Here is a 21782-nt window from a genome sequence, read left to right as displayed (position 1 = left end):
AAATTAACTGGAAACAGAGTTCCAGGTTAATTTCTTCAGATTTGATCCACAGTCAGGGACTGGAGATTGTGACCACGAGGGGGGCAGATATGGGGATCCAGAAGATAGCATTGGAGGAGCCTCAGACCATGCATTTGTCCAACAGGTACAAGGTTCTTGCTGCCTGTGTAGACAAAAGGAGGATCGACAGGGCGGATAAGCAAATTGATCACAACACCATGGCACAGGGAGTGAAATGAATGGCATAGTTAAGGGGATCGATACGGTTTCCTGCAGCCCAGAGAAGGACTTTCAAAGGCTATACTGCATGCCCTGTGCCAGAGTTGGGGATATCTTCTTGGGGCTGGAGTGAGAGGAGAAGATCCAGTTGTTGCGGTCTACGCAGGTCCCAACAAGAGGTTCTGGAGAGGGAGCATCAGTAGCTACGGGCTAAATTAAAACCAATAGCAAAAGTAATAATCTCTGGATTACTCAGAGATATAAACTAGCATAGGATCAATTAAATCAGTCAATGTGTGGCTCAAAAGATTGGTGCGAGAGAAATTGGTTTCAAATTGTGAGGCATGGCACCAGAACTAGGAAAAGAGCTGTTCCATTGAGACAGCTTTGAATCATGCTGGGACCTGTCCTGACAAATCAAATATCCAGGACAATAGTCAGGAGAAAGGTTCCAGGGAAGGAAAAATAAGCATTAAAGGAAAAGGACAAGGCATTAGTGCAAGTTTGCAATATGGGCAACAATGACCAGAGCGTGACAGATCATAAAACCAAGCAAAGAGTCAGAATAGGGAAAAATGAATTAAGATCAAATTAAAGATTTTGTATTTGAATGCACACACCAGGATAAACAAATTGATGGCACAATTAGAAGTAAATTAGTCTGATCTGAGCCATTACAGGAAAAAGGAGAAGGATTTTGAGGCCACACCAGGGCCACGAACAGAGGTGGATAGGTACGGCAGAAAGTTGTCGATTCAGCCAATTAATGGCCACATTAGGCAAATTGTTGGAGGCTGGCAGGGGTTAATTTAACTGTCTGGAGGTAGCCAGTCAGCAGAAGAGCTGGAAGTCAGTTCCCCAGGCAACCTTGGAGGCCCTCCTTACCTGGATTCAGCAGCAGCTGTAGTCCCTCTGGAGAGCCTGCCTCCTGACAATGGTGGACATCAGGCTGCTGATTTTTTAAAAATTGAACTTAAAAGTTTGGGGAGGGTACCTCCAATTCCTCCCACTTAACTGCTATAGTATCTTGCTGCTGCTTTAAAGCTGGTGGGCCTCTGTTGGCATCGAGCTTAGCAAATCCCTCCTAACAAGCTTAACTGGTCAGCAAGCCCACTTTGTGGCCATTATTTAGCTAACTAAAAGGTATTAAAAAAAAATCAAAAGAAGAGTGACAGCTTTGCACAAGTACAGACTTCTGACCTCCAATTGTGGGGCTCATAAGCCTGCAGAACAATCCTGCCCATGGTTGCAAGGTGACAAAGGCTGGGAACTTTAAGGGTACTTGACATTTTGGAAAGATAGGCAGATAGGAAAAAAGGTTTGATAGCTCCAATGAGATATAATCTTGGTTCAGAAGAGATAAGTTGGAGTGAGAGAGAAACTTAGCAAGAAACACAAAATTAGAGCTTTTAGAAGTATATAAAAATAGGAGCAACTAAGTAAACATAGTCCAGTTGGGGATGAGGCTGGAAAAGTAATAATGGGAAATGTGGAATTGGCAGAGATTTTGAACATGTATTGTTTTAATCCATCTTCACAAGAGAAGACACAAAAAAACACCAAGTGAAGTAGAAAATCAAGGGGCAAAAGGAAGAATAATTCAAAACAAATCACATTCACAAGAGGAAATGTACTAGGAAAACTCATGGGGCTGAAGGCTGACGACTTGATGTCCTGCCTCCTAATGTCTTAAAAGTGGTTGCAGAGGGAGTGGCGCAATGGTTGTGATCTCCCAAAATTCCCCAGATTCTGGAAAGCTCCCAGCAGATTGGAAAAAAGTAAATATAACAGCTCAATTCAAGAAATGAGGACGATAGAAAACAGAAAAGGAAAACCAGTTACCCTGGCATGTCATTAGGCAAGTTATAGAGAAGACTTAAAACATACACCCAAATTTCATACTAAACAAAGTTAATACCTCGATTTTTAAAAAGTTATAAGAATGGAGATATTTGAAAGCCCAAATAGTTAAATAAAATGCAATAGATAACTGGACAGGTGATAGGTACTGGTTAAAGTGTTAATGCTCTGCAGTAAAGCTGGAGTGATCTCTCCAGGGTGCCCGTATGGGCAAAACTTATGGAGACCCTGGGTTTCCCAAACATCAGAGTCTTCCGCTTGACCTCCCCATTCAAGTCCAAAATAATGCAATGATGAATTAGAATGTGTAAAAATGTAAGATTACCCTCTTTGGTAGGAAGCTGAACATTATTTAATAGAGTACATAATGCTGTAATAAAGAAGCATCTGGGCATGTTCGTACATAAAACAAATGGTTAGCATGCAAATACAGCAAGCACTTTGGAAGGCAAATAAAATATTGGCCTTTAGGGTAAAGGAGATCAATTATAAAAAGTAGGGAAAGCTTGCTACAAATTTATCATTGTTATGGCGCGCACCAAGTGCTCATCCAGGTACTTTTTGAAAGGAGGGGAGACCACACCTGGAGTACTGCATACGATTTTGGTCTCCTTTAAGGAAAAATACACTTGCATTGGAGGCAGTTCAGAGAAGATTCACTAGATTAATGCATAGGTTGAAGGGGTTGCATTATGAAAAAGAAATGTTGTGCAGGGTTGAGGCATGTTCTCAACAAAGTTTAGAAGAATGAGAGGTGATCTCAAACATAAGAGTTTTCAGGAACCTGACAGTGTAGGTTCAGAGAGGATATTTCCCCTTATAGGTGAATCTGGAACTGGGGAATTTTTCAGGCAGCAATGAGGATAACTTTCTAACCTAGATAGCTGTAGGTGATTTCTTGAATTCTTTCTGAACAATACGTTGGTCTCTGTTCACTTAACGTCATATTGAACATTTTTCTGGTAATCTGGATTGTATCTTGTTCCTTAGGAAGCTTGCACCTTTGCAAATCCCTTGTCCTGCCTAGCTTCTCCTGACAGAGTCAAGAGTTGTTCACTCCCCAGTGTCCGGTCTCCAACTCTCCAGGCTTGCAGTTAAAACAAAGGAAAGCAACCTCCCCCGCCACCCCCCCCACCCCCTCCTCAAAGTGGTCTCCTGTTGCTAAACAACACATACATGCCGGTGCCTTTTATTTGTTAGAAGGACCGTTGGAATTTAACCAACTCCCATACATAACATCTTTGTTTAGCATTAATCCATTTCACCTTTCCAGGTACAGAAACATTAAATTGAACCCATTTAAAACTATACCTCATTTGTAATGTTGGTATTCAAAGGTTTAATCTAGAACATGGCAACATTTGTATGTTTCAGATTGTGATCAATCTGTTGCAAGGTTGTATGTCGTCTTCGGAAGGTGTCTAGAGGCTAGTATGGTTGAACAAGAACTTTATTAATAAACAACTTTATACATATAGGATACAGTATGGACCAGGTGGTATTTCCATGCTGACCTTTACCAGAGACACTGTAGCCCTCTACTGTGCCCATGTGACTCTTTGCATCATAACATGAGTAGTATTGCATCATAATGGGAGTAGTATTGCATCATAATGTGAGCAGTATTGTTTCCTCAGTCCCACATCAAGTCTTACAGTCCTGAACCCACCAATTCGACACCTCCTGCTGGTTTTAGCCAAAGGCATTTACAATAATAGACACATCTTAGGCAGGGGGGTGGGTCCTAAGTCTCCAACTTCACAGATTTCGATGGTCTAGAGGCTTTACAACTTTTCCAGTTTTCGTTATTTTCAGGTTTTGAGTGGCAGTCTCAACTGCTTTGGACTGGCTTTGTTGGTCTGGGATTGACATTTTAGTACTTGGTGTGAATCGCAAAATCAGAATTACAGAATAATACAGCACAGGCTAGGCCCTTCGACTAATCATGTCTGCACAGACACATGAAAAACACCTGACCCGTCCACTTAATCCCATTTGCCAGCACTTGGCCCATAGCCTTGAATGCTATGACTTGCCAAGCACTCATCCAGGTACTTTTTAAAAGGAGGTGAGGCAATCCACATCTACCAACCTCCCAAGCAGTGAATTCCAGGCAGTTACCACCGTCTGGAGATTTTTTTTCCTCAAATCCCCCCAAGCCTCCTGTCTCTGACCTTGAACTTGTCTCCCCTCGTAACTGACCCTTCAACAAAGGGACCCAGTTGCTCCCTATTCATCTTATTCATGCTCCTCAATGTTGTACATCTCGATCAGGTCGCCCCTCAGTCTTCTGTGCTCCAGTGAAAACAACCCAAGTCTATCCAGCCTCCTCTCTTAACTTAAATGTTCTATCTCAGGCAACATCTTGGCGAATCATCTCTGCATGCACCCCCTCCAGTGTAATCACGTCTTTCGGGATTGTTGTGAAGCAACAGTGCTAACCACTCTGCTACCTTGGAGCTCAACCTCCTGTTTGGCTTCTAATGCTGCGCTTGGATTCTTCATATGCACTCGAGTCTCTGAGGTTTGGCTTGGTGAGTGGGTGTTCGCTTCTCTCCTACTGCCATTTTTGAGGAGATTGAGGCTGAGGCAACGCAGCTCCTGAGAGGAAAAGGTTAATCGCTGACGGCAGCAGAAGTTCAATTATTTGCAATAGTGGAGTGCTTGATGAATCATGCCTCACGACCAGTAGTTGAATTCCTCCAGGACCATACAGCGGTGTTGGTCCTCCGTAGGTGTTGGTCCTCCGTAGTCAGAGGTCTTTCGGTGATAGTTCTTGATCCAAAAGGACCGTCACACTGTCTCCTGCATCCAACTTGAAATTCATGGTGTGACCATCTGCAGATAGGTCAACAATCCAAAATACAAATTTGGGATTCTGAATTTCTCCCAAGAAGCATTGTTGGACTTCTTTTTGGTGTGGCTCATCTATCTCATGGAGTCATTTGGTATCTACCGAATGTCTTGGAGGTGTCGGACCACACATCTTTGCAAAGTGTCCCAGGAGGTTGCGACACTGCACCATAATTGCTGGACACTGCTCGGGCTGGTGAGGTCTTTTGGTGCCACAGCCCTGACATGGCCTGCCCCCATCCTGTGCTTTGTTTGGGTATTGCTTTCCCCACCCTGGATTCTCTTTGCCCTATAGTTGCTTTATGAACTGGACTGTTGGGGTTGGTTTGTGTGACTGTCCAACTTTGCCACTCAAATGGATCAGTTTTACTGGTGGATTTCCAATTGTATGGGGATTTCATTGGCTCTTTCCAAAGTCAGATCTTTAGATTGGAGTACATCAGCAGCCAGTTTCACTTGTATTCTGATATCCAACTAGGATAACCATAAGCTAATACATATAACTAATTTATGAAAGAGTATGAGTTCCCCAGGGTTTTGAACTAAATTTTGCTCACTCCAAGGTTTAATTGCTTCTTAGGTTAAAGCCGTGTCAAAGGACTTCACGACCTTGGAAGATTCATTCCCTCCTTGTTTGACAATTATGTTGTCAATTATTAGACCTAGTCAATATAAGAGTTTATTCAGCTTTTGTTTTCATATTCAAGCCTGACACTATCATATATTTTTCAAAATCTTCTTTTCCATAACACCCAATTTTGCACCTGGTCTGGCTCTTCATGGGTCTGGCAATTTTTATTTATAATCCATGGCTATTTTCAATATAGGGGAATCGATCCTGGGACTCTGGAGCTGCGAAGCAACTGTGCTAACCACTGTGCTACCGTGCTGCCCATGTCTTATGGCACTAACACTGGATCCAAGCTGTAGCATTTTCAAGCTGCACTCATTAAAACAATTGCTCTGCCAGTGCCGAATGATTGTGCTAAATTTAAAAGCTTATCTCAGGCTTTTCCTTTGGAGTTTGCTCACCCTTTTGCCATCTGGATAGGCTGTTTGACTCCTTTTTCAATCCAATTTCCCAACAAGCCTCTACCTGCTCCGATGGAGTCTTTTTAAACTGCATAGTGATTCTTCCTTCTGCTCTTCAGGTTCCATACCCGTAATGGAGCTTCTGAGGCAATATCACGCTGCATATTCAAGGTCTTCAAATTTTACGCACTTCTCTCGGGTTACACTTCATTTTCTTCCTTCTTAAGGGATTTTAGGGTCTTTCACCTGCTGCCACCATTACACAAGGTTTTATATTCTCTCATGACTCGGTGTAGCAGCTTGTTAGGTTAATAATAACATTTATCATTAATCCATGCATATGCATACATATATGTTGACTTCTACGAGTCTCACTGCTATCCTCCACTACTTCCATGTGACTCTCTATATCATAATCTGGGTGATACTGTTTCCTAGTTCCAAACACCCTAATACTCACAATTCACAATGGATAGTCAACAATTTTCATTTTTATTTCAGAATTCCAGCGTTTGTTGTTTATTTTAAGGAAAAAAGATCATAATCTAACTGATATCCCCATTTTCCCTACTTCATGAATCCCTTTTCCAGTAGCACTCAATACGTTGTCTGTATGGTTAGAAAGCTGTTGGTCCTCTAGTTCACTGCTACTAAAAATAACGGGGGCGATTCTCCAATATGGAGGCCAAGTGTTCGCGCCGTCGTCGCGTTTCACGTCGGCATGAACAGGGCCCGGGCACGACCTATTCTGGCCCCCATATTGGGTTATTCAATCCAAAAGGAAAATACATTTTTCACCTCCTTTGGTTGACAGATATTTCATCCTTTCAACTATTATAGTATTACATGAAGTTCAGCGAATATTGTCCAAAATTTAAATTCTGAGTATCTGTATTTATTAAGCAGAAGAATGATGGTGTTGAAATGTTGAATATCTGCTATTCAGATTCAATATAATGCTGTTTTTTGTTTGTTTTTTTACAGTTGAGTTGCAATAGTGTTCCATGAAGTCAATGCCTTTTTTCCACACATACCAAATTTGAAGCAACAAAGTGAGTCTTTAAGCCATTTTCATCAAACATACCTTTCCCGGTGAAAGCGTGTTCTGCGTTGGTGTCCGTTGCTGTTCAGGAGCTGTGTTATTTTTTTGTGAAGTTGTACTGCAAAGGAAAAAGTTTATGCATCACCAAAAATCAGTCCGCAAAGACCCAACTCCAAATTGAACACCACGATTCAGTTTAAAACCTTATCCAAAAAAAAGAGCTATTTACCCCATTTCCTCCTCTCAATTCTTCTCACTTTCAGTCAGTGATTTCTGCTGGAGTATAGTTTCATGGACACCTAATACCATCTCCAAATAGCTATTGTTCTGAATGACCATAATCAAACAATGTCATTAGGATATTCAGTCATCTACATAGAACATACAGTGCAGGAGGCCATTCGGCCCATCGAGTCTGCACCGACCCACTTAAGCCCTCACTTCCACCCTATCCCCATAACCCCTCCTAACTTTTTTGGTCACTAAGGGCAATTTATCATGGCCAATCCACCTAACCTGCACGTCTTCGGACTATTACGGCAAACCTGGATCTAATCCTCAGCCGACAGCCACTTTCCATCAGTGATGACATTATGGACGGCGATGGTGCACCCCATTGCAATTTTCCCAGTGCCATGGAGCGGATTGAATGGGAAATCCCAGAAGATCTCACCACCAGCCAAAGGCAAGCCCCGCCCACCGATGAGAAACACACCATGGCAAAACAGAGAATTTCACTCTATTATTCAACAAATGAGGTACTGAGGACAAGATTAGGAAAGGAAAGAAAATCCCTGGCCAATTCCCACAATGTACTTATTACTTATGCTTTAAAGCTCAATAACACACAAAGACAATGATGCTGTCATTGATATCATTCCTCATTTGTATTTGGCCAATAAAAACATGTTTACTGGGAGTTCTGTTCAAATACGCAGTCATGAGATCATATCCAATATGAACAATTAGCTCATGTAACGTGTTTGGTATGATCAGGGAAAGCAAGCAAACATTATTTAACCAAGGAGTTGCAATTATGGTCCAACCAAGCTTAAAGCTCACAGGCTGTCATTTCCAAGATCTATGCATCAATGTGAAAGGTCACAGAAAAAATAAAAGAATTGATGTAGCCTCAAACCCTTCCCATGCAAAATGGCATGCCCATTAAAAACACGGGTGCAACTGGCATGCCCATTAAAAACACGGGTGCAACTGGCATGCCCATTAAAAACACGGGTGCAACCGGCATGTCCATTAAAAACACGGGTGCAACCGGCATGTCCATTAAAAACACGGGTGCAACTGGCATGCCCATTAAAAACACGGGTGCAACTGGCATGCCCATTAAAAACACAGGTGCAACCTCTAACCTCAAAAGACATGTAATTATATACTCTGGTCTCAAATATACATATCAATCAGTTACACTCTGCATTGCACCCATGATAAGCTGCAGGCAAGCCACAAAGATAATTTGTTAATTTTGATAAAAGCCAATTGGTTCACACTGGAAAGTGCCTGTTCACGAATGACTTATCACAGACAAACAAACAAACAATTGCAAATTGGACAGCATTTCTACAGCAGCTCAGGAAGCTATAGGTTTGAACCACAGAATCATATTTCAGATTTGTTTGAATAATGAACTTCCAAGAAAATTCAATTATGCTACAGTTGACTCAGACCAAAGTTTTTTACCCTGAAAGTTTCACATCATACTGAAGCCTATAGATACTATTTTTGGCCATCCTTGCGATCGGTTTCTATTTGAGGCTATAACATTCATTAGGGCAGGTTTTGATACTTCAGAAAGTTCCTTTTCCTGGAGAGGTAGCGGCTTGAAAGACTCACATAAAACGGACTAAAAGTCTAGCAGAAGAAGGAGGACATTGAACTTGGTGGGTTTTTTCTCTCTGAGGCCACTGTCCTTTGTTCTTCTGTGGGAGTTGAGGGGTTGTTGTGGTCTTTGAATGTTGAAGTTGCTTTTTGCACCAGAAGAGAATGTTGGTGCCGGGGGGGGGGGGGGGGGGAAAGAAATCAGTGGGGGGTAGGATGCTAGGCGTCATGGGTGGGGGCTGCCAGGGTAGCAGGGTGGGCTCGTTCACAGAAGCGCAGTGGGGGGGGGGGGGTGAGTAGGTGATTAGAAGGTTGATGGGGGGTTGGGATTGATATTTTGTGGGGGGGGGGGGGAGAAAAAAGAGACTGCTGACAGAGGAGGGGTTTTTGAAATGTGGTATGGGGGGGGGGGGGGGGTGGTCGATGACGGTGGACATCTGAGGGCGGGCCTGAGAAGGTGCAAGATACGGGCTGGAGGCTGGCCCAAGAGGGGCTATGGATAATCGGCGGGGAAGTGGGGGGGGTCCCAACCAGGCTGATCCCATGGAACGTGAGAAGGCTGAATGGGCCGGTCAAGAGGTCCCGAGTGTTCGCGCATTTGAGAAGTTTAAAGGTGGAAATGGTATTTTTACAGGAAATGCACCTGAAGATCACGAATCAGACTAGGCTCAGGAAAGGGTGGGTCGGGCAAGTCTTCCATTCTGGGCTGGATTTGAAGGCGAGGTGGGTGGCGATCTTGATACATAAACTGGTAGCTTTTGAAGTGGGGAGCATAGTGGCGGACTCCGGGGGGAGGTTTGTTATGGCAAGTGGGAAATGGAGGAGATGCCGGTGGTATTGGTGAATGTTTATGCCCCAAACTGGGGCGATGTAGAGTTTGAGGCGGGTGCTGAGGAAGATCCTGGACCTGGACTCGCACCGGTTGATGATGGGGGAATTTTAACACTGTTCTGGAGCTGAAGTTGGATCGGTCAAGTCCAAGGTCGGGGAGCGTATCAGAGGCGGTGAGGGAACGGAGGGGGTTTATGGAGGTGGGGGGTGGACCTATAGAGGTTTAGTGGGCGGAGGAATTCTAATTTTTCTCCCGTGTGCATAGGGTGTACTCCCGCATTGACTATTCAGTGTTGGACCGGACGTTGTTGGTGGGTGTGGTCGGTTAGGAGCATTCGGCAATTGTGGTTTGAGACCATGCGCCGCATTGGGTGGACTTGCAGGTGAATCATGGGAGGGGGGAAACAGCGCCCGCAGTGGACGCTGGATGTGGACTGTTGGCAGATGAGGAGGTTTGTGAGAGGGGGAAGGCTGCTATTCGGGGATATGTGGAGCTGAATGACACGGGTGAGGTCTCGACCGCCACGTTGTGGCTGGTATAGTGGAGGAGGTTTTGCAGTGGATAGGAGGTATTTGGGGGCCTTGGAGGCAGGGGTGTTGAGATAGCGACAAACTTCAGATGGAGTTTGGGCTGATATCCACAGATTAGGTGGTAGGGCAGTTGAGGAGAGCTAAAGGGGCTTTCTAGGAATATGGGGGAAAAAGGCAAGTAGGATGTTGCCGCATCAATCGAGGAAGCAGTAGGCGGCGAGGGAGATCAGAAAGGTAAGGGTAGAGGGGGTGGGGGAAACACGCTCGGATTCGGTGGGGGTGAATGGGGTGTTCGTGGACTTTTATAAGAGAGTGCGCGCGTCAGTGCCCTCGGCAGGTATGAAGGGATGAGGCATTTTTATGGGTTGGAGTTTCCTAGGGTGGAGGAGGACCTGGTGGATGGATTGGGAGCCCCCATTGGGCTGGTAGAGGGTATTGGGGCGATGCAGGAGGGTTACCAGTGGAATTCTACAAAAGGTTTTCGGGGGATGTGGGGCCCCAGCTGGTAAGAGCGTTTAATTAGGCGAGGGAGCAGGGGGTGATCTCCCCCCAACGTTATCACAGACCTCTATCTCCTTAATTTAATAAAGGGATAAGGATCCAGAGCAGTGTGGGTCCTACAGGCCAATTCTGCTGTTAATTGTGGACGCCAATTTGCTGGCCAAGATCTTGGCCTCAAGGATTGAGGACTGTGCACTGGGGATGATAGGTGAGGACCAGACGGAGTTTGGTAAGGGGAGGCACTGGTCAGTCAACATCAGGCGGTTGCTAAATGTTATAATGATGCCCCCAGAGGATGAAGTGTGAACAGCCTCCCCGAACAGGTGCCGGAATGTGGCGACTAGGGGCTTTTCACAGTAACTTCATTTGAAGCCTACTTGTGACAAGAAGCGATTTTCTTTTCATTTTCATTTCATTCAGGTGGTGGGTACCATGGATGCGGAGAAAGCCTTCAACCGGGTGGAGTGGGATTATCTGTAGGAGGTGTTGGGGCTGTTTGGGTTTGGGCAGGGACTTATGGATTGGGTCCGGTTGTTGTACCGGGCGGCAGTTTGAGAGTGTACGAACGAACCGGGAGCGTTCGGAATATTTCAGGTTGCACCTACAAAAAGGAATGCCTCTCAGGCTTCTGGGAGATTGTGTAAGGAGAGTGTAGAGAGCTGGAGAGAATAGGAGCAGAGCAGAACAATTTGATAGAGTGCATGAGACAGTCGTCAGTATAGCGTAGATTGTAGTTTAATTATAATCTTGTTTGGTTTAAGAATAGTGAGCAAACTGTATAATTAGTGGTGTAATAAATTTAGCTTTGTATATTAGACTTAGCGTTTTGTGGTCATTGTGTACACTACAAAATCTATCCTGAGCAATAGCAGCACAAAGAACACCACATGGTACCAGGTCTGGTTCTTAAAAGCATAGTAAATAGTTTAGCAAGTGAGATTAGTTTAAAAGATAAGAACCACCATCACACTACTAATCAGATCTCGTAGTCAGTCTGCAAGATGGAAGGTCTACAAAAGCAGAGGCACTTCAAGACGACTGGTAAACTCAAATTGACGTACTCAAATTGGCGTATCTTCAAACAAGTCTGAACTATATTTAGCTGCCTACTTGCTGGAATCAGCGTAAAATTTCACTTCTCCTAACTTTAGCTGGACCACAAGCAACCGAGCTGTATAATTCTTTCCAATTTGATACAGTGATTGATAAAAACAAATTAGAGCTGGTAAGTAATGAAAAAATTTGACGTCCATTGTTTAGCACAAGTAAATGAAACTTATGATCGCTACATGTATAAGAAAAGGATGCAGCTACAAGGCGAATCGATCGATTCATTTCTTACTAGTCTCAGACTCTGATCTCAAATGTTTAATATTTCGTCAGTAAAGGATTCAATGATCTGTGATCAAATTGTTTTTGGCATTAATGATGAGAAGTTGTGGGGACATTTGCTACATCATGCAATTCTGTCCTAAGATGAAGCAATAAATCTCGTAAGGCTAGCGAACAAGCTACAAATTAATATGCAGAGTTTAAAGCTCAGGAAAAGGACGCAAAAACGGAAAACGTGGCCACGGCCATTAACTCAGTGATGCAATTTAGAAGTCAGTGTGCCACTGCAGGCAGCCATTTTGAATGCGACAAGCAGCGTGATGATGTGTAGGCATTGTGGACACGCCCATTTTAGAAAAAAATTGCCCTGCACTTGGGAAAAAATGCTCGCAATGCAGTAAATCGAATAATTTGCCTCCGTATGCTGTTCAACATCACTGAAACCAGTGAAAGACTAATAAAAATCGTACAAATTCAATAAGAAAGTACAGAGTGTGCAAAACAAAAGTGAAGAAACAATTGTGAATTCAAATTTAGATGCACCCACGTATACCAACTTCTTTGGTTGGTGCAGTTACCACGGCTAATAAATTGAACACTGATAAAAATGAAAAATTTTGAATTACAGATCAGAAGGACGAGACTGTTCCTTTGAACGTAAATGGTTCAGATGTTTTCTTTTAAGCTTGAAACAGGTGCTCATGCTATATTAATTACAGATGCTGATCTGAAATTAAGAAAGAAATCTCCAAAGATCAAGTTGTCCAAATGTCGTCTAAATGACTCCAATGAAAAAAAAAAAAAAATCACAAGAGGTGCACGCTGCATCACAGTAAAGAACCATGAGATATGCATTCCCTTGGAGCTTGAAATAGTTGACTCACCAAAATCACTAATAGATGTGGATACTTGCATCCAACTAAATCTAGTGCAGAGAATCCATACTGCCTGTATATTCAATGGTTCTCTCAGTGATGAGATAGAAGAGATCCTGAGCAAATTCCTGGATGTGTTCAATGGAATAGTCACGTTACCATTCAGCTAAAGAATGACGCTTAAGCCGGTAATACATCCACCTCGCAGCACTTCTTTTACGAGACTGTCTGAAGGATGAACTGGACAGGATGTTGCAGTGTAAGATCATATCCAAAGTAACTGAACCAACCAACTGGGTGAGCTCAATGGTTTGTGTTCACAAACCAAATGGTCACTTATGCATATGCATTGATCCAAAAGATCTCAATAATAATATCAAAAGGGAACACTACCCGATCCCGAAGAGAGAAGAAATCACTGCAGAGATGGCCAATGCCAAATACTTTACCAAACTGGATGCCTCGAAATGATTTTGGCAGCTCCAGTTGGATAGACAAAGCAGAAAGCTGTGCACTTTCAACACACCGTTTGGAAGGTACTGTTTTAACAGGCTACCTTTTGGGATAATCTCTGCGGGCGTTGGAGACAATAACTGAAGGGATACCTGGTGTTCGAGTCTATGTTGATGATGTGATCATCTGGTCCATTACACCTGAAGAACACTGGTCGAGACTAATGCAAGTAATGACAAAAGTTCAGTCGTATGGCCCGAAATGAAACAAAGTCAAATTCCGATTTGGTGTAGCGAAATTGAAGTTTCTTGGTTTCGTAATTTCAAAAGAAGGAGTACAATCGGATCAAGATAAAATAACTGCAATTGGTCAAATACCAATTCTAAAAGATTTAAAAAATCGATTCTAAGAATGCTTGGTGTTGTGAATTTTATGTGCAAATTCATTCCCAATTTAATCGACCAGAACAACAGCCTTAAAAAATATGATCAAGAAGAATGTATCATTCGTGTGGACATCTCAGCATGAAGCTGAATGGCAAGACATTAGTAGTCATTGACCATAACCCCGGTCTTAGTGTTTTTTGATTCCATCAAAGAAATTAAGATTTCCATTGATGCAACAGAATGGAGCTGTATTACTGCAGAAATCAGAGGACAACATATGGAAACCTATAGCATATGCTTCTCGTACAATCGAACAGAGATACGCACAAATAGAAAAGGAATGTCTAGGTTTACTAATGGTCACAATCAAGTTCCATTATTAAGTGTTTGGACTGCCGCATTTCACAGTTGAAAACCGATCATCGTCCTTCAGTGAACATAATGAGCAAAGATCTTAATGACATGTCGCCATGATTACAAAGGATGTTGATGAAACTTTGTAGATATAATTTTACTTTATCATATACTCCAATCAAAGATCTGGCTGTGGCAGATGCTCTGTCACATGCCATTAGTAATACTTATGAGACAAAATCAGAGGTTATTTTAAATCTGGAAGCTCAAGCCAAGTTCATAGCAGACATGCTACCAGTGTCTGATGCACAACTTAACCTAATACGAGAAGAAACAGCAAAAGATGGAATCCTTCAGCGTGTGAATCACTTGACAGAAGGATGGCCCAATGGCAGCTGCAACAGTTTTCGATGTGTAAACGATGACCTTGTTGTGAATGGTTTTCTACTGAAAAATGACAGAATTGTCATTCCATCATCCATGAGAAGAAGGATATTAGCTCATATCCATGAAGGACATCAAGGTATGGAAAAATGAACAGAAGTGCAAGGCAATCGGTCTATTGGCCAGGTATAAATCATGATGTGGAACATTTTGTACAGGATTGTAATGACTGCCGGACGCATCAGTCGTCATGGCAAAAAGAAACTTTCACATCTAGTGAACATATCACTATCCCATGGTCAAAAGTCTGAATAGACTTATTCTATTTTTGTGGAAAAGATTACCTGATTATAATCGACTCCTATTCAAATTGTACGGAAGTAGTCACTCTCAAAGATTTGACTGTTCAATCAGTCATCAGAGCCATGAAATCCATGTTCGCACAACATGGCATACCCCTAAAGGTCATGACGGATAATGGTCCCTGTTTTAGTTGTTGGGAGTGGTCTGAGTTTGCCAACTGCTATAACTTCCAGCACATCACATCAAGTTGATTGTACCCACAGTCAAATGGAAAAGCCAAAAAAGGTGTCGGAATAGTTAAGAACCTCCAGACTTCTGGAGTGAGAGAGAGGAGTGTGCAGAGAGAGCTAGAAAGAATAGGAGCAGAGCAGAGGACAATTTATGATAGAGTGCAGGAGTCAGGTGTTAGTATAGTGTAGATTGTAGTTTAATTATAATATTGCTTGTTTTAAGAATAGTGATCAAACTGTATAATTAGTAGTGTAATAAATTTAGCTTTGTATATTAGACTTCACTTTTTGTGGTCTTTGTGTACACTACGAAATCCATCCCGAGTAATGGCAGCACAAAGAACACCACACTGGCGAAATGGATAGACAGGAGATGTGAAGTGATTCATTGTGGTAGCACGAATGGGAAAAGGTAATATGAACAAGTTTAAAGGGGGTGCAAAAACAGATAGACCTGGGGGTTCACATTCACAAATCTTTGAAGTTGAGAGGCAGTTAAAAGAAAATGTTTAAGGACCTTATGGCTTTATAATTAAATATATCAGGTACATCAGGAAGGAAATTATGCAAAATTGTTTTGACTAGACCAACTGGAATATTATGTTCAAGTCTGGGCTCCACATACCTCTTTTCCCTCTCCTAGTTCCTATTCATAAAATACTTACATTTTGCCTATTTCTTTGCATATTCACTTACTTCAAAATGTGTGCTGTATATCTTCGGTACTTGACCCATACAATACACCCACTTTTACTCAAACATAGCAGCTTGTTCTGGTCTTAATAAACCCAACCCAAAATCTGTCAAACATCTTGTGATAATCATTTCTATATAGGCTTAGGTGTCAGCTGCTGATTGATTTCAGCTACCACCCCACATAAACAAGAACATTCTGCTTCAATAATAAAAACCTCAAGTTGAAATGTTCAGTTAACCCATTGCAATTCACTTGAAATTTAAGTTTTTATTAAAAGTCTGTTTCGGGTAGAATTTTCTGAAAAAATTGCACGTTTCAGGTTCTGACTGAAAACCAGCATGTTTCTCCTGGAAACACAACCAGGTTTTCTGTCGAGATCGTCTGACACTTTTGTCAGAGAAAAAACATTGGTGGGTGCATTTTGCACCATGACTCTGGTGGGGCGAAGCATCAGAGCCAGCAAGCCTGGCTACATAGAGATCGGGATACCAACTTTAAAGATCACCCCGATCAGAGAGAAAACTGAACTTACTCCTACCCAACACCACCCCCCTTCCCCCCACAAGCTTCAGGAGATCACCCCCACCACCACAGAACAATGGGGAGGGGCACTCCTCTCGGCCTGTCCTCTCCCTTTGGAGTCACTGCTTCCTGGCACTGCCCCAGCCTCTGCCCGAAACCCTAGGGCTGCCAGGCACCTCTGCACTCTCGGCATGGTCATCAAGGCAGATTTGATTTCAAAAACCAGTAGCAAATCAGGCCGGCAAGATGACATGGTGTGTGTTTGTGTGTGTGTGTGCGCGCGCGCGTATGGTGGGGAAGAGATGATATCACAGGGCTAGAAGCTATGGTGTAAAGCCATTTAATTATATTTAAATTTAAATCAGGTGCATGCTTTTTGGGCATGAACCTGATCATGTCACCGGCAAAGGGCAGGAAAGATTTCAAACAGATCTTGCCAACGCAAAGAGTGTTATGGCCATCTCACGCGATTTAGCGGCCATAACAGGACTTGCGTGCACATCGAATGGACCTGAAAAATCATGCTCCATATCATAAGAATTTCAACATGTTCCCAACTTGCAACATTAAAACTATTTTTGTGCAAATGGCCATTTTTCAAATTTTGGTTTTGAAAACCAAATTTTTCAAACAATTTCTTCCTACCTCTGGGCTGCTCAATTCTACTTAAATGGTATCAGATTTGACTCACGATTTAATTTTTACTCAGTGTAAGAGTGAATTCAGAGGTACGGATTTCCTGGTGGTTTGACAGGCAGATTGGAAACATTATCTATCAATGTCAATGTGAAATCACCACTAGCCGATAGGAACTTCTAGACAATAAATGAATCATGCCCACACACATACATTGACTAACTGCTTAACTTTTTAAAATCCCAGATGCAAACCAAGAATATCCCTCGTCCCACTTTTTATAATTTAATCCTGGTCTGCTGTTCTCAATACACATCATCAACTATTCCCCGCTCCTCACAACTATTTAGTCTTCCACAATAATGGACCGCAAAGGGTTGAGATTTAATTTTACACCTCGAAAACCTCAAGCGGCAAGAGTCCTATCTGGGACAGTGCATGAGAGATTCAGTGCTCTTCATACAGAGTATAACTTTAAAATATTAATACCCAAGCAATCTAAATCATTTTGAAAGTACATCCGAATACGTCCTACCAAAGGAACACAAAAGTAGGAAAACCTACGAGATCTGGAAATGGGAGATCTCGCCACTTGGCCTGAAACTGATCATTTTCAAGTGTACTTTGTGTTCAAAAACAATACCTGGCATTTCTACATCGTAAGGAAAAGCAATGAAAAATATTTTAGAAATTGCAAGTTCACTACAGTGCATCTCTACAGTGCATCTCTACATCTGCACAAGTCCATCACATCTAGATAAGTTAGTTTGCATCCAATTGTGACAATACCTTGTCTCAGGTTCTTCCACCTTTGGGTCTTCTAGGAAAACAGAAAGTTCAGGAGGTACATAGATATTATTTGCGAGATTCTTGGATTTCTCCTTTGGCTCCTTAGTTTGGAGACGTTCATCTGCAAATGGAGATTAGCATTTATTAAGTGAAATATAATGACAGCTTGGCTTGGTTAAGTAGTAAGCTCAGGATAAACACATTATCAAGTGAAGGGAGCTCGCAGTAGGGTGCATTCCTCTACCATGACGATAACCAAACATTATTACAATTATGCAGCTCGTAATTGAGGCCTTTTCCTGCCAGTTTGATGCTCTAACTACAAAGGTGAAACCATAAATCTTTATTAAGAGCTTCCATCTCATTGAGGAGGATCCAGGACAATCCACCTCCAACAACTTGCTCTGAAAACATTTTGACATCTGTAACAAAATCAAGCATAACATACTTCAAAACATAGATTGCAGACTTTTAAACTAAAAATTGAAGGTTGCATTTTTCTTCACCTTTCCTCCTCCCCCCACCCCGCCCCCGTGCATGTACACATACACGACTGTTCATAGATCAATTACAACAGATGGTTGGGCTAAATTTATTTCATGAAATTACTCCACTTTTTGGGACCTTATTGACTACTACATTTGTCTCCATAATAACAGTATATACTTTGAAAGAAGTATGTTGTAAGCCCAGAGGAAAAGTCATGAAAGGTACTTTGCAAATTCAAGTTCATTTTTTATTTCTCTCCCACTGGACTATTTAGAATTCAGAAGCATAAAGAAAGAATCATGTGGGTTTTCAGTTGATTTCAGTGGATTGGAGACAAGGGATCATCTACTTTGTTAATTGATGTCATGTACCAACAGTCGCACACAAGAAATAAGCAGGGATAGTTCCTTCTAGTAGACTTTGCTCCTGTAATTAATAAGCTTACCTAGGTCCACTGATGGCAGGCCAGCTAGTCAGTAGTGGGATCCTTTCCTTTTGGCACTTGCTATCCATACAACACATGCTGATGTTTAAACTCCAAAAGCCCATGGTATGATATTTGTTTTCCAGTGGTGTAAGCAACTATTTTATTGCTTGGTCAAAAAAACTTTGAAATTGCACAAAGCTGCACAGTTGAACAAAACATGCCACCTTGCAAACTGAATTTATTCTTAATGTTCTTGTTTTATTTTTGCAAGCCACCTGCCATCTACTTGGTTTCTGCACATGTGAAATACATTAGATTTATCTGTGCTGTTTCACTATGCATTATCAGACATTGTGACTACAGTAGCAGCAATGGCTGCTTCAAAAACTGGACTATGGTCAAAATATTGCATTCTTAGAGATAGTTGCATACCCAAGGACTTTGGGGGCGATTCTCCGAGCCCCATGCCGAGCCGGAGAATCGCCACAACCACACCATGACGCCCGGACGCCGGCGTGCGATTCTCCCAAGGTGCGGAGAATCGGCGTCATTTGCACCAGCGCGTTTGGCACGGCGCCGGCCACTGGAATCGGCAGGGCCGCCGATTCTCCGGCCCGAATGGGCTGAGCAGCCGCGCCGATACGACAGAGTCCCACCGGCGCCGTTCACCCCTGGTCGTTGCCAGCGGGAGCTCTGCGGGAATGGTCGGGTCTCGGCCTCCGATGGGGTCTGGCCCGTGATCGGGGCCCACCGATCGGCGGGCCGGCCTCTCCCCCCCTCCTCCCTCCTCCCCCCCCCTCCGGGCCTACTTTCTGGTGCGACCGGCCACTGAACACCGACCCCATGTTGAGTCGGGGCGGCACGCTAAAGAAGTGCCCCGTGCATGCGCAGGTTGGCGCGGCCCAACTGTGCATGCGCATGTTGGCGCAGTGCCCATTTGGCGCCGCAAAAGGAGGGAGGCTGGAACGGCATGAACCGCTCCAGCGCCGTGCTGGCCCCCTGTGGGGGCCAGAATCGGTCGCATCCGGGCCCGGTTCGCGATAGCATTCACAACGGCGCGAACACATGGGCTCCATATTGGAGAATCGCCCCCTTTGTGTGGAGGTAGCTGGAGCCAGACAATCAGTAAGACATCTAAATTTCCACTCCAAGAATGCTTGCAAGCATAATGGGAAGGCTGCAGACATCAATTATTGTACTTGGGGGTCACTAACTGTGAAAAATGGCAACGCCTTCTGTGGGCTGGTGTACACTACCACAATGACCAGAGGCTACAAGGCTTTGGCAACAGACACCAATGCCAAAAATGACACTAGACAGCTTCATGTGCGGCACTTGCCTGCCTCTCAAAGATTGGTCTCTTCAGCCACTAGCAAGGGTGTGCCATATGAAGATACCTCACCCGAAATGGATCAACTTTCTACATGCCCATAATGTTTCAAAGGTGGAAAGATGCTGGACATTAATTGCAATACAATATTTTGATCTTTAAAATATAAATTTGGCTGAATTATAATAAACCTTTTCATGCTAAAACTAAATCATGAAACAAAATTCAGCATTAAAACAGCCAGGAACTGGAGGTTATTCATTTAACACGGGAAAACAATTACTCTATGTATTCTAAAAGTCAGTATCCATATTTAACTATTCCTCCGATAGAAGCAAAACTACATTGATCTTAAATGGAGTCATAATAATAATAATAATAATCTTTATTGTCACAAGTAGGCTTACATTAACACTGCAATGAAGCTACTGTGAAGAGCCCCTAGTCCCCACATTCCGGTGCCTGTTCGGGTACACAGAGGGAGAATTCAGAACGTCCAAATTACCTAATAGCACGTCTTTTTGGACTTGTGCGAGGAATACGGAGCACCTGGAGGAAACCCACGCAGACACGGGGAGAATGTGCAGATTCCGCACACAGTGACCCAAGCCGGAAATCGAACCTGGGACCCTGGCGCTGTGAAGCCATAGTGCTATCCGTGCTGACCATACAGACATGTACAGCATTTTACTAACCATGGCCCCAAAACAGCTGTTATTATTTTCAGACAATGTAATTTACAAATCCTTGTCATGAAGTAATTTCCATTCAAGTAATTAGCTGGGGAAGGGCATGATTTCCTCCTTTAACTTTTGTTCTCTACATGAATACTTGATCCTGGCCAATCAGTAACTGTAACTTTTCTCAGGGGCAAAGAAAAATAAACAACTTGTTTTTGTAGGCCAGGACTGGCAAATATTTGAACTGCGCTGTGAATGTTGCGACTGTGCCATAACCCAAATGAATCCTTCCCAATCATTGAAAAATTATCATTGGAGAGGAAGTGGATTGTAGCCACCTAAAATGGCTGATTCCCGAGTAAAATGGTCAAACCCCGATCTAAACTGGTGAACGAAAGAGGCTGATGGGAAAATCAGCCAACAGGACTCAAACAGACAGCTGCAGGCAAAACAGTGTATTCGGCTCTGAGGAAGTCGGCCCAGACAGATACCTGCAACCATTAACAGCACATCAACCCAGCCATCTGCATACCAAGCAGCCATCCCTGGGAACAATTGCTACACATTAGCAACATAAAGCCGATCCAAACTTTTCGGCGCCAGCAGTGGCTGAGACAAAGAAAGGTGGACGACCACCCCCCGATCAAGGAATCGCCCCAATATTGGAGCATATCGAACCAAGTGATTGGGGCCAAGTCCAATCACTTGGAACCAGGGTCAAGGTCCGCCCCGAGAGGCAGGAAGCCCCTGGGAACTATAAAAATAAGGGGCCAAGTTCAGATCGACCCTTTCTTCTCCTGCTCGCAACCTTCGAGACCCTTCGACGAAGAAACAAGTAAGTGTTACTCCAGCGATCGCTACCAGGTAGGTGCTCCAGACTATCGACTCGTACCAGCCTTTTTGAATCCCGCAGGCCAGACCCAATTCGATAGACCATTTGTTTCCCTGACCTGGTGGGCCATCACCAAAGTTAAGTATTGGCCTTTAATGGTAGGTAATAGTCTAGAAGTAGGATTATTGTATAAGTATTTATTGCTGTATATAATAAATGATCGTTGATTTAACTTTTACTAAGCGGTGTGCTGCATTATTAATCATTACTTGAGCTTGAACCACGTGGCGGTATCAGAAAGATACCTGGCGACTCGTGAGCAAAGGTGACAGAATTAGAGCTAATAAAACTAAGGCTA

At 43.2% G+C, this 21782-nt stretch overlaps 1 protein-coding gene across 16 annotated transcripts in view; it reads right to left on the bottom strand.

Moving 5' to 3' along the window:
• Positions 1–21782, bottom strand: part of sytl2a (synaptotagmin-like 2a) — a 218047-nt gene that overhangs the window by 110594 nt on the left and 85671 nt on the right. For all 16 annotated transcript variants that reach the window (XM_072476502.1, XM_072476500.1, XM_072476506.1 and 13 more), the window contains 2 exons: positions 17667–17787; positions 7049–7124 (listed from right to left, as the gene is read on the bottom strand). In XM_072476502.1, the coding sequence (XP_072332603.1) occupies positions 7049–7124; positions 17667–17787 (197 nt within the window). The remainder of the gene's footprint in view (positions 1–7048; positions 7125–17666; positions 17788–21782) is intronic.

The sequence above is a fragment of the Scyliorhinus torazame genome, chromosome 15, assembly GCF_047496885.1.
Source record: "Scyliorhinus torazame isolate Kashiwa2021f chromosome 15, sScyTor2.1, whole genome shotgun sequence".
Lineage (NCBI taxonomy): Eukaryota > Metazoa > Chordata > Chondrichthyes > Carcharhiniformes > Scyliorhinidae > Scyliorhinus > Scyliorhinus torazame.
The sequence above is the reverse complement of the archived record's forward strand: the minus strand, read 5'-3'. Positions and strand labels throughout refer to the sequence as shown.